Source organism: Hippoglossus stenolepis, chromosome 17 (assembly GCF_022539355.2).
Source record: "Hippoglossus stenolepis isolate QCI-W04-F060 chromosome 17, HSTE1.2, whole genome shotgun sequence".
Taxonomy (NCBI): domain Eukaryota; kingdom Metazoa; phylum Chordata; class Actinopteri; order Pleuronectiformes; family Pleuronectidae; genus Hippoglossus; species Hippoglossus stenolepis.
This window is the reverse complement of record NC_061499.1, coordinates 4,888,441-4,902,323: the sequence shown is the minus strand read 5'-3', so window position 1 is coordinate 4,902,323 and position 13,883 is coordinate 4,888,441. Positions and strand designations below refer to the sequence as shown.

The following is a 13,883-nucleotide window of genomic DNA, read 5'->3' as shown; positions in this document are numbered from 1 at the left end:
CATAGCTTATTCAGGGGTGGGTGTTTTTTTTTTTCAAGGTTGGCTGCCTATTACAGGGGAAGATGTACTTGTCAGCATCCTCCGCTTGTTTGTGTTTAAATAGAGATCTGCTCATGGTTTATTTATTATGATTCCACCTGGTAATGTGTGTCAGTGGAAGATGTGGCAGCTCAGTCTTTGCTTTTACAGCAAAAGGTTGGATTACCACTTAGATAAAGGGGGGGGGGGACAGATCCAGGGGCCGCAGACACCTGTGGGTTCAAAACTCTGTATTATTTGAGTTTGAATAATCAGATTTATCCATTTTTGATTCATCTGGTTGATCTAATATTTGTGAATCAAAAGAAACACAAACTCTCTGTGCAGTTGAAAATCTCAACGTTTGTTTAATGAATCAAATAATGAATCCATCAAAGGGACATAACTCTGTGAACGGCACTGTTTCCTCTCGGTGTTCACAGTCACACTGATGGGTTGTAAATCGAAGGCCCTCCCTCCTTGTTAGTGTCAATTACGCAGCTCATCCACTTAGACCTTTAAGAGACTCTGGAGGAAAAGTGTTTCTACCTGTCCACCATTCTCATTAAATACAGACGGATCACCCACCCACTCACTCAGCCTGCCTCATCCCCGTCACTGGAGACCTCTGCTGTGTGCAGGAACGTGCTGTTAGTCAACACGCACCGCTGGAGTATCTTATTAGACCCCGTTCAAGGGAAGAGGGTCAGCGGTGAGAGCCATCATCCAACAAACACTTACACACAACAGACTTTTCAAAGGTTTCCAACCCGGTGTCACTGTGTAACTTCAGATATACAGTAACTGAGATGCTGCTTAACAAGCCTGCGACTCAGATAAGTGGTGTTTAACCCACTAATATCTGCCTGGTTTCCCTTTTTATGGATAAAGATAAAATGCATGAAGTTCTAAATACTATAAATGTATGTTGTTGTTTCATTACCTCTACCAAGGAGATTGTTTTCACTACATAACTACTGAACTAACTTACATGAAATGTTGTGGAGTGGTGGAGCATGACTCAACCAAGGACCCTTTAAATTGTGATGAATGGGCAGATCTAGGATTCTTCTCATTCATTCTTTGACTTGACTAGATAGAAGGTTAGCCTTGGTAGAGGTGTGCACTATGAGTGTACTATTTAAAATAGGTGTAACTAAAACCATAAAAATAATAGAACATTTGAAAAAATCTGGCATTTGGGCTGAATTTGATTATTTATTTACACGCAGTCAATCAAGGATAAAAACAGATTATCTTCAAGATAAGACAGATGTGAGAAAACTTTCCAAAAACAACATTGACAGGTGCTGTCTTATGGTCCTATTGTGATTGTTTTGGTCAGATCAATGTGAACGTAAACACATTATTTAAGTTGAGCAATCTGGTTTAAAGACTCTGAATTGCTGCTCACATTTCTGTTGTTCTTCAGCAGTGGAAATACAAGTAGATACAAAATTCTGCTTCGGTCAACAAGGGTAGAAACACCTGAAACTATCTGTTCATTCATGATGTTCAGATCATACCAGTCCTGAAAAGAAACTGTTTTTACGACCTTCATACCTCCTACAGCCTCCACATACATTTATAATCTGTGTAACACCGATATGTTTCCTGGCATCTCTAAATGAGTTGATGGGTTTCGAACAAATGTCCAAATAAAACCCCCCAAAATATTCAGTTTACAATGATCTGATGTGAGAATGGAATCAGAGAATATTTAACACTTATCACACTTTTTTTAGCATGAAAAATGATGAGAACAACAATCAGTTATAGAAAAGATGTCTGTCAAATCAATTAACCAATTAATTATTGCATCTTCAAAAGATAATCAGTTTAAAGGCTTTAATTATACTGGGGGAGAGCATACCTTACTGGTCTACCTACACATGTAATATGCACATAACGACCTAAACAACCACCTCAAGATCATGTAAATGAAAATACCAAACAGATAAACTCCAAAGAATCAAAAATGTACAATATAAAAGAACTAGAAATATACAAAAACAGTCCCAGAGTCTGTCTTTTTTTCCAGCATGTGAGTGACACACACACACAGTCAACATGGGATCCCCTTCAGTCTCTCAGTTTGAATCCTTCACTCCACCACCAGCTCGAACTCCTCTGCCTCCTCGAACACCGCGTTCATCTCCGCAGCCAGAGCCTCCAGCTCCACGGGGGCGATGTGCGGCGGCGCCTTCCTCCTCCTCCTCTTCTCCTTCACCAAGGTCACCCCGGGGATGTTCGGGTCCGGCTCGGGCTGACCCGCGTCGTCCGCCTCCAGCAGCAGCAGGGACGTGAAGGAGCTCAGCCCGGTGACGGACCCGGAGGCCTCCAGACCCGGTTTACAGCTCCGCACTCTCGGGCCCACCTCGGGGGTCGTCAGCTTCTCGAAGCCGAAGAGAGTCTCGCGGGGGTCCGGGCTGTTGAGGGACCGGTCGCCGAGGCGGCTGTAGGACCGGCGCACTTTCTGGGACCACACCGCGGCGTCTGGGTCCGACTCCTGGGGCCGGGAGGGCGGCGGGGATGGAGGGAGGATCGGCGAGGGCAGAGTGGCCTTCTTCGTCTTCTTCTTAGCCGAGGAGGAGCTGCCGTGGTCCGGGGCGGGACCCGGGGTGGACACCTTCTGCTGGTTGTCCGCAGACGGCCTCGGCGTGTTCTCCTTGTTGTGCTCCGACGGCGCGGTGGTTTTCCTGGGAGCGATCTTCCTCACTGTGATGGAGCGTTTGACGGCGAAAGACGCGGCCGCCATTTTATTGTCTGTTTTCAAGTTAGCCTGAAGAGGAGGAAGAGGAGAACTCAACCGCGGCGAGCGTCTCCTCAGCGGGTCGCTCGGCTTGTTGGACTCCGACATGACGCTGCGAGGTGTCCCGCCCTTCATACCGACCTTCACCGGGGAGCACAGCCGGGGTTCGAGCGTGTTTATACCGCAGCAGAAACCGTCGGTGTCCGGGTGGGATCGTGGCGGATCCGCTCAAATCGCCCGCCTCGGTCGCGAAGAAGTGACGTGCTTTCCGGTGACGTAAGCAACGCGCGACAGCTGTCTCAAACTTTTGCTGTGTAATCTGTACACACGCGAGCAGGAGACGCTACCACACATTTATTTTCACACTTTTATTCCAACTCGCAGCTAAATATCCACCATGGAATATTTACTCGGGATCACGGGGCCGGATTTTGTGCTCGTCGCCTCCGACAACGTCGCAGCGAGCAGCATCATTAAGATGAAACACGGTATGACAATGCGTTAGCTTAGCATTAGCCACTCAACCGGCTGCTGTAGCTGATTTAACACACTTACGGCCACATTCTCATTTTATGCATTTCACAAATATCCTAAATATGTATCTAAGTATGTCGCACCGTTGTGTGAGTTAGCCTAAATGCTCACATTGCCATTTAAACAGCGTATTGTGAATGTGACGGGAGCTAACGAGGCTAACCGGAGCTAGGTTAAGTAGCAAATAATCTGTATCGTGTTATTCTTGTTGAAAAGTTTGGCATTTCCTTTCTTCCTGTAATTGCTCCATTAAATGTAAAACCTCTAAACAAGTAGTTGTGTTTTTTGTTTTGTAAAATGCAAGTTTTTCAATCAGGCGCTCAACAGTGAAAGTGAAAGTCATCGCTGCATCAACGTCCATTGAAACTTAGTTTATCAAGTCCATGTTCATTCTAATTCCTGCAGATATTAACCTGTTTTTTTTAATGTTCTCTGTGTTTTTCCAGACTACGACAAGATGTTCAAGCTCAGCGAGAAGATTCTGCTCCTGTGTGTCGGGGAGGCAGGAGACACTGTGCAGTTTGCAGAGTACATCCAGAAGAACGTCCAGCTCTACAAAATGAGGAATGGTAAGAAGTACTCCATGTTTGGGCATCTTTTGATATTTACACTTGACCCAATGTTTGCTGCCAGTGCACAAACTATACACGTTTGATCATGTTTAAATGAGAAGTTATCTTTATCAACTTGTGCAGATTCAAAAGTTGTCTGAAGTATAAGGTTTTGATTGAAATAAGAGATTTGCTGAAGTAAATAACAAATCAATCCAGTGATGCTAACTTTCAGTGCCCTGTCCTGGTCATTAATATAGATATATAATATTGTGACAAGAATAAAACAGAGGACAAACTCAAAACTTGTGTCTGATGCCATTTTTTTCCCCCCTCATTTCTATTTCTTAGGTTATGAACTCAGTCCAGCAGCAGCAGCGAACTTCACACGAAAGAACCTTGCAGACTATCTCCGGAGCAGGGTAACTACCACAATGAATTCAAAAAACAATCCATTAGCAATTGTCTTTGAAGAGTTAACAGCCTAAAACTGAAGAGATATTCCTATGTGTCCTTCAAAACCACTTTGGACTTTCTTCGCAGTGTCATCTAGAGGAAAATCTAAACTTTTCCTGAGCTGCAAACCAGCTTTATGGGAACAGTGATCACTCTTCACTGTGATTTTGCAAAATTTGAAAAACACATTTATATGTTACTGCCAGTAATATAGTTAAAGGACATTTAAATAATCCAAAGTTTTAGAAGCTGAATATAATCAACTTCTTGATATTTTCAGTGTCACATTGAAAATCCCTAGTTCCCTGGTACCATGGCAGCAGGGCGTAGTAATTTATGCGTTGTAGAATTTGAACAGCATCACAAACATAATCAGATGTGTTCATATTAAACTTGTATAATAACCAGTTACTCACAATTTTCAGAGACAATATAATTTAACATGTTAACTAGCAAAATATAATGTTTCATACTGAAATCAACAGTTGTCTTTTGAAAATACGACTGTAAATTGTTTTTCACACAAAACAAGCTGAACAGCCTTGTGGTGTCTCCACAGATGTAAATTCGTCTTGTATAGTTGCACCATCTGCTGCAGTTGGTGTTACTATGTGTTCTCAGACCTCCTGTTTGTTTCAAATTTGTCTTTTTAAACCTCATTTAATTCAACTCCTGTAGCAATAAGACTAATTTCCATAACTTAAATGTAATTCTCAATTCAAATTGCAGGTACAATCGGCACATGGATACCAGCAATGTGTTCACATTTCTGCTTAAAATTAGTTGTGACCAAAACTGGAAAATGAAAACACAGCAGAGTCCTTGCTTGTCTGCATGTTGTGACACCGTCATGCTAGTTATAGAGGAGCAGTTGTCTCAGTTTCAGGTGGGAATCAAGTCTCACCTGCAATTACACCTGCGTTTGTGTCCTTATCAGCGTGAGACATCGAAACTGAACCAGCAGATGCATTTTGACAGCGGCAGGTACATTTGTCAGCTTGTTGTGAGTGGTGACAAAGGTTCCTCCCTTTGAGACTTCAGGACAACACCTGAGCCTGTGCCCCCCCCCAACGGCACAGCTCCCCTGGGTATATTTTCAAAATACCCGGGTTTCGACCTTTAGTACTCGGATTACCAAAATGTATCCAAACAAGACATGTGAAGGTGCAATTTCTTTTCCTATTACTTATTTACGCTTTGATTTAACCAGATGATATATTTGTATGTATGTTGAATTGTTCAAAAGTGTAATTGTGAGTGTGAATGGTTGTTTTACCTCCATTTGTCAGCCGAGTGATAGACTGGTGAACTGTCCAGGGTGTATCCTGCCTCCTGCAGCCATCAGTGGATGAGTGTGATAGCCCATGAATGGATGCATATTAATACTGTGTATAAAACAAAATAAGTATTGTTAAGAGAATTTATGAGATCCCTGAACATTTTTATCTTTAAGGATTAGATATATTTCGATGCATGGCTCATCAGTCCTCCATCACTTACCACATCACTCATGTGGCAGTAAAGTTAATATTTCCTTCATGCCTTTGTCTTGTGCTTCAGAAAACTTTTTATCTTAATAATTTAAAATTTTCATTGGTATTTTAGTCACAAAACAATTAATGGATTAATCAAGAAAATACACTTATAGTGATAATTATGTCCCAACATAGTTTTTTAGTGCTTCTTTTCCGCCATTGTATTTGTTTTTTAGAAGTAACACACTCTTCCCTAAGATGTCTCTGCTCCTTGAATCTGCTCGCTGCATCTCTTGCACTAATTTGTTAAGAGTAGTGCAGCCGCTGCCTGTCACAATAGCAGAAGGGTGAAAATAATTACAAAAAACAATTAGTGCGGCAGGGAAGGGAATGTGGGACACACCGAATGGAGGATAGGGATCGAGCAGGAGGAGGAGGAGTGGGCGTCCTAGGGGAGAACAACCAGGCCCAGTAGACAACAGCGCACAGACTGTGTGTGAGTGTGAGAATGACATCAACATGTACACTAATACAATATACATGCACACAGGGGGACCTATAGGATTAGGATCGTGTTTTTCAGTCAAGGTTGTATATGTTGCGGAGGATAACATTTATATTCATGTCTTGTCATAAGTTGCAACTGTATCGTTATTTTCATGCCTCACGGTGATGAATATGGTTTCATGAGTGCAGGATTTACTAATGCCACGTTCTCAGGAGTGCTCAGAAACTGAAGCAATAGCAGTTTCTTTCCTGCATCCCACACCTTCCTCCAGCTATGCTCTTTTCACATTCATCAACCTCCAGAGTACATGGACATTTGCAAATTATGTTGTATAAACAGGTTTTTTTTATGGTGATTTTTTTTCATAGCCCCCCAGAACATCCTGAGTATGTAGAATATCTAATGTGTGTTGTCCATTTGAATGTGAAACAGGGAAAGAAATCATCTGCTAAAATCTTGAACTGTGGTAGAAACTTAGTTTTTCTTACGATAAGTAAGAAAATATGCAGGAGAGTTAATAGAACGCAGAAGCATTTTGAATTTTTCTATGTTATTGGGATCAATAATCATTTTGTTTAAAAAGTGTAAATGTTTAGTACTGAAATCTTTTAGTACAATTATGCACAACTTTGGGGTTTCAGTCAATAGTTGAATATTTTCATCAACGATTCATCTTTATTCTATCAAACATTTTCCAGAGCTCAAGCTGAGGCCTTCATATTTCTTTTTTTGGGGGCAAATGGTCAAATAAACTGAAGCAATCAATTTAAAATGATTTTGAAAAAGCAGTGAAATTTTTGGCTTAAAACACCCAAAGCTCAATATATCTTTTATTGTTTTTTATTAAAAGTAAGCTCCTCAAAAATATTGTATTGTGATATATTACACTTCTATCAAAACAAAATTCCCAAAAACTATACAGACGAATTAAAGCCGTACAGTTCACCTGCTCTTCTTTACAATTTTTTAAAAGCCAAACATTGTCCACTTGCAACACACAACTGCTCTCTGACCACAGGCTGGTTTCTCAGACATGGATTTACCTCATTTGTTGTCTTAAAAGAGAATTTAATTGCAGATTTTCTCTTTTTTTTTTGTACCGACCTCGCTCAGTTCCTGTCTGGGGACGTGGCTGCATATGTTGGAATCTGTTTTAATTAATCTGATTAAATCATTGCAGATGAAAGTTCAACCCTGACAGAAAGCAAAGATAATGATCTGCTCTTGAATATCAAATCTTTTTTTCCTTCTTTTTCCACTATCCTTAAATTAGCTTCTGAACGCCCCCCCCATAAAAATACGTGACGTGATCCCGCCAGCATGCCCAGACCCCTAGGTTAAAAACCACTGACTGATAAATTAATCAGTGGTATATTGTTAATTCTGATGGCCTTATTCCTGCAGGATAAATTACAGATGAAATTACCCAAGTGGCTTCAGACCTCCAGGAGGTGTAGTTAGCTAAAGTCAGCAGCGCATGTCGGCAGCAGAGTGAACGTAACCCTGTTCACATACGACTGTGTACTTACCAGTCTGCCGTCCAGAAAAACAACTCCACTAACCTCTGGAGTACAGCGTTCACTCAAGCTTTAGAGAGCAGACAAAGAAACGAGAAAAAAAAAAAAACACGAGCGGTAAGCATAATCACCTGAGGCCTCGACTCTGCTGCATGCATATCAGTAATGATACACATGAAATTCACCGCAGAACAAAACAACAACTGCAAAGTTTTGGGGGCATAGAAATTCAGCTTCTGCTCTGATTCTGTTTGTTTTATTTTTCCCCGTTTCATGTGCTGCGATATATTTGTGTGTTTAAGATAAATACAGATTGAACTGATGGATATTGGCAGGTGCCCCAGTGAGGTAGTCTAAAAAGTTTAGCAGGATTGGTGGGTGTTGGGAGGCTGAGACACGAGGTTAAATTGAAACCGAAAAGACTCAGGGGAGGCAGGGAGTTTATAAATACCACATTTCAATTTTTTTTAGAGGTTTATGTAGAAGCCCAAAAGCCTCGCAGTCATCAGTTTATGTCTGTGTGTGGATGTTTGCTGCAGTGAGCTGAAGAAGTGTGAAGTTTGAATTCTGTCTGTGAGGCCACAGCAACAGTTAGCCTCAGTGCTGTGGTGATCTACAGCTGGCCCCATATGGGTTTGTAAAATATATTTTAGCACACAATGGGCACAAATAATTACTGGTGCCATATTGCATGCAGCTCCCCTGCTCCTGCACAGATGAACAATTAATACAGCAGATTGAGGAGAAATGCCAATAAAGAGAACACGCCCCAGGGCAGAGTGCAAAAATAGGGGGAGGGAGGCAGGGATGAGTGGGGAGGAAGGAAAGAAGGGAGGGAGTGCTGGAACGTGGAAGAGGAGAGTTTGGGGATGAGTTTGTGGCGGTTTACGAGCGACATGACCTTAATTTGTGTCACAGCCAAAGCTGTTTTTGTTCCGAAGCCGATGCCTTAAAGGAACAGTTCAACATTTTGGGAGCTACGCTAATTTCACTTTCTTGATCAGAGTCGGATGAGAGGATTAATATTACACTCGTGTCTGTACTGTGAAAGTGAGGCTGCTTAGCTCATTAGCTTAGCATAAAGACTGGAAAAAAAGACTGGAAACAGCTAGCATGGCTCTATCCAAAGGTAACGAAGCTCGCCAATCAACGAGAGAGCTGTAACTATTGATCAATAAGTCAATCGACAGAAAATAAATCAGCGTCCATATTGCTAATTAGTCGTCTGAATCAGTTTTCAAACATAAATAACAAACCTTCGAGGGTTCGGGCTACTTAATTTGGAGAATTGGCCAATTTTAGTTTATTTGAGTTTAAAATTTATTTTTGGTTAGACAAAACTATTTATCACAAATGAAATCTCCAACACAATAATCAATACATAAAATCATTAGTTGGAGTTTGTCTTGTTTGTTTAATTAATACTAAAACCAAAATTTGACAGTGACATGTTGTTTTTACAGAATATTTGGGTCAAGCTATTTCTTGCCAGAGCCCTGTTAGCAGTTCCCCCTTATTTCCATACTTTACACTAAGTTAAACTAAACATATCATTTTCTATATATATTTACAGTATTTATTTATCGGTTTCAGTTCGTCAAACAAATCATCAAAACCACAAGTGAGTGAACAAATCTCCCAAAATGTCTGACTCTGGCTCCCAAAGCAGACGGAGCTGTTTTTTTGCGTTCGCTGAAGGCGACGGTAGTAACGCACAGGTGCAGCTTTTTGTTAGGCGGCGCAACGTTCGCCTTGTTTGGCTGAGGGCGAGACTCGCAGCAGGGGGATAAAACATATGATGTGTATTGTTTGCATGCGAAACCTGGGTGTGAGTTCAGGTGGCGGGGTTAACAAGGTGCCTGGTTCCCTCCGAGGTGACATGGCAAGGGAAGGTTATTTTGATGCCAAGTCCGTATTATTGTTACAATGTAACCAGTGAGGCAGGTGTCTGGTGGGTGGGGTTGACGCCACTGGGGCGTTCGCAAGCTCACGGAGGAGTTGAAGCGCGCACGCACACACACACACACACAACAAGATTTACATCCTGAGATTCACACCCCTTGTGCATACTCACAAACACTGTTTCTCTTTCTCGTGTGTGTGTGTGTGTGTGTGTGTGTGTGTGTGTGTGTGTGTGTGTGTGTGTGTGTGTGTGTGTGTGTGTGTGTGTGTGTGTGTGTGTGTGTGTGTGTGTGTGTGTGTGTGTGTGTAAAACCATCGTTAACACACACATACGCTGGAGCCTACTCCATAGGGAGCGTAACAATCACCGTTGCCCTTGTGGCAAACATGGCTCCGACGCACCAGTCACAGACGTAAGCAGGTCGGCTGAGGGATGAATTGAAACGAGAGGGCAGGTGTGTGGATCACAACTCGCCTGGCGTCCAAATGAATCATATTTGCCTCTCCGCCACGGCCGACAACGCCACGTTATGTTTTTCTTGTTGCAGTTTAATCAAGAACACGGCACCGCGCGTAGAAGTCAGGCCGTAAGTTGCTTTGAAAATTGTCGAGCTTTAAAGGGATTTTTTTAAAGATGAGGAACAGGGGCTCGCAGAAAGAAAACGAAGGGAGAAAATTAGTGTTTTGGAGGAAGAGAAGGGAGAAGAGGCTGGAAGCGTAAAAGATGTAATTTAAAAAGAGAGAGGGGATTGGGGGTAGGGGGCAAGAGAAACGACTTTAGAAGTTTTTAATGAGCCCTGGCACTACTCCAGGGCACAGGGTGAAGGCGGCGGAGAGGGGGGGGAGGAGGGAGCGAGGGAAGGAAGGGACGAGGAGGGAGCAACAGGGTGCTGACTCCCAGCAGATGTCACACACTGCCAGTGACACCCTATCCCCCCCCCCATGCACACACAAACACACACCTCCTCTGTCCTGTGACACCCTTTCACCTTTCCTCTCCCTCCATCACTATCCAGCCTCCCTGTGCTCTCACATCAGCCTCTCGTGTCTCTCTCTCTCTCTCTCTCTCTCTCTCTCTCTCTCTCTCTCTCTCTCTCTCTCTCTCGCTCTCTCACCCACCCTCACCGCAGTTTACGGAGTGTTAATGTTGCCGCTGTGTGCATCGCTCCCCGTCTACGCCAAAGTTGAAAAATCAAAGTCGATAATTAGGAGCAATTTATTTGGGAGAAGTTGCGAAAGTTGTACTTTTCAAGTGAGTGAGACGTCTGGCTCCCGGTTCATCGCTGTTAAGAGAAGGAGTTTTATGAAATACGGTTCAGTCAGTGTCACCATTCTGTCGATATGTTCATATGCTAATGTCAATGTTAGCACCTGTAATTGGCGAGAGAAAAGAAAATAACTAAAAACAGAAATTCTGGCATCTCATGTTTACTGATCACAAAGGTTTATTAGCTGCTTGGATGTCTTCAGCTCCGGCTGCAGGTAAAGGAGCTCTGTCCCTTTTCTGAATTCTTTAATTTAATTAATTAATCTTTAACTGCAAATGGAAGAAATGATCTCCTACCCAGCACCATCATAAATGTAGAAGATGAAATGGTTTACTACAAATGTTTTGTAATGTACCAACTGCCGCTGCCACTCTATAACGAGTCTGTAGAGTCTAAAACGCTCTGAAAGAATATTAACAGATTTAAATACATTTCTGATGGTGGTTCAACGATTTTTCCAAATCCACGGTTTGCTTCACACCGTGGCTTTGTCTTTTTGTTTTATTTTAAACAAAATGTCCCCACTCTGCTGCCTTCCTTGTGGGTAGAGGTCTGAGATCTCAGGGGTATTAACCATCTATAATTAAACTCGGCTGACTTCCACCTCTGGCATGATTTCTCTGTCACGATTGGACCAAAACTAGTCACGTGCCACAGAGTTGGAAGTCAATAAATCAGTGTCGTGTGTAATATACTGTTCATTTCGCCCCAGCTTCGGATAGAATGATAATTTAGTGTTTAACATGTAATATAGTGTTAAATGTGAAATTCTCCTGCAGCCGTGGCAGCGGGTGTCATGATTCTGCCGTTTGATATCCTGATACCACATTGAGTCTCCGTTACAGTACAGAATGTGCTTTGTGGTTTACTGATGACTATTTAAGCAACTTAAAGCAAATTTACCTTTCAATCAGAAATACATGTCATGCTCAATGGAACTCACTTATAATCAATTTCTTTTCAATATTAGATTTGGACTTTGAGACATTTCATTTTTGTGAAAGCTGCCATTGTAGCTGATGCCATGATTGATATAACATTTCAAAGCTGTCTGTATTGGGTGAGGTTTACAGTAAAAAAGAGCTTGCAGCCCATTTTGAACTCAAGTACTAGTTTGCATCCCATGTCAACACCTTTAGAAGAAGCCAGATCTGACTGTTACTCCTCCACTTCCTCCTCCTCCTCCCTCCTTCTCCTCCTCCTCCTCCTCCCTCCTGTGTCCCCAGACTCCGTATCATGTGAACCTGTTGCTGGCGGGCTACGATGACACAGACGGCCCGGGTCTCTACTACATGGACTACCTGTCTTCCCTGGCCAAGGCCCCCTTCGCTGCCCACGGCTACGGAGCCTTTCTCACTCTATCCATTCTTGACCGTCACTACAAACCAGGTCAGAGCTGAGAAACACCCTCTGCTTATTTTTCTGCCGTTTATTGTTCCTGTGAGTCTGAGAAAATACAAACTAAAATGCTAGTGTGTAGAGTGTGGAGGCGAATCATACTCTGATACAGACTCTGGGCGCTGTAAGAGGTTTTGTGAGATACAATTTGTTTATCTAATCTTCATTTTAATTCCACCATGGTCTTCAGTGCAAACTACATCCCTTGTCTTGTTAATGAAAGATGTTTGTATCTCTTTTTAGATCTAATTAATGTTTCTGTTATTATCTCATTTTAATTTACCTGTTTTCTGTTTTAGATTTGACCCGAGAGGAGGCGATGGATCTTCTGAAGATGTGCATTGAGGAAGTGAGTTCAAGTAGTTTTATTCTTCCTCTTCGTACGAGTAAGAATAATAAGGATCTTAATAAAGTGTTTATTATATCGCTCAGTCTTTCACTTTGTAGCATCTCTCTACAAAAATAGCCTCCAACATTCATCACTGTCCACTGTGACTTGTATTTACTACTACTACGGAGAATCCACTGGAAAAGGCGAGATGTTAGCGGCGTACAGGCTCTAGTGAAGCGTTCCGTCCGGTCAGTCCACACAGAACTTTGACCTCGTGTCAGTCGTCAGGTGCCGAGTGGCTGAGAAGTCGGCTGGCGGCTAAACGGTCTTCACCAGACTGACTGACAGCAATATTTTATTTATCGAGTCAGTGATTTTTAAATGGAATCTGTTCAGAGTTCAGAGACACAACTTAACACAACGTGGGGTTTAAACAGTGGAATTTACTCTTTAAAGCCACATGAGAAAGAAGAACAAGAACAGGGGAGGGTCTTAGTTTGAATCATTGTGGATCGATGCATTTGAAAAAGCAGAAGCATATCTATTATTCCAATTGGGTTAAAACACTTATTAAGACTCTTTCTATATGAATTGTCCTTAATGAACCTAAATAGTGAGTATTCCACCTTTTCCTTCATTTAATGTTTCCTCTTTTCTTGACTTCATTCCTTCTGCTTATTTATAATTCATTTTCTTCATCTGGATATTTTTGATTATCTCATATCTTAATATTTCTTGTATAATTCTTAATGTGTGTCTTCTCTCCCTTCTCCAGCTGAACAAGCGCTTCGTCCTGAACCTCCCCTCCTTCACTGTCCGTTTGATTGACAAGGAGGGCATCCATGACCTGGAGAAGCTCACCGTCGGCGCCAAGTGACCGTTCACTGCTTAACCACAACCCTGACGCCCTCTCTTTTTTTTTTTTTGTTTTGACCTCCTTGCTCTTTCTGTTCCAATAAAAAGTGACACACACACAGTTGAGATACAAGCTCTTTGTCCCTGTGGTGCTTTCTTGTTGCTCTCATGTCTGCTCATCTGCACATAGAAAGAGAACAGCCTTCTGGCTGTGTACTTTTGCAGTGTACTTCTGCACTTGTTCTCAGCGAGTGTGCGTGCGGGTAATGTATACTTGCTCATGCTTGTACACGTGGACCAGAACATGGCTGCACATAT

General features: G+C 42.3%; 2 protein-coding genes across 2 annotated transcripts; one reads left to right on the top strand and one right to left on the bottom strand.

Moving 5' to 3' along the window:
* Positions 1-1,223: 1,223 nt before the first annotated feature.
* On the bottom strand, positions 1,224-3,085 carry cdca5 (cell division cycle associated 5). Its single transcript, XM_035183038.2, has one exon. The coding sequence runs from the start codon at positions 2,903-2,905 to the stop codon at positions 2,123-2,125; it is 783 nt and encodes a 260-aa protein (XP_035038929.1). The 5' UTR covers positions 2,906-3,085; the 3' UTR covers positions 1,224-2,122.
* On the top strand, positions 3,033-13,698 carry psmb2 (proteasome 20S subunit beta 2). Its single transcript, XM_035183039.2, has 6 exons — positions 3,033-3,258; positions 3,751-3,873; positions 4,207-4,277; positions 12,208-12,370; positions 12,679-12,728; positions 13,486-13,698. Exons 1-6 carry the CDS (start codon positions 3,168-3,170, stop codon positions 13,585-13,587), a joined length of 600 nt encoding a protein of 199 aa, XP_035038930.1. The 5' UTR covers positions 3,033-3,167; the 3' UTR covers positions 13,588-13,698.
* The last annotated feature ends 185 nt before the right edge of the window (positions 13,699-13,883 follow it).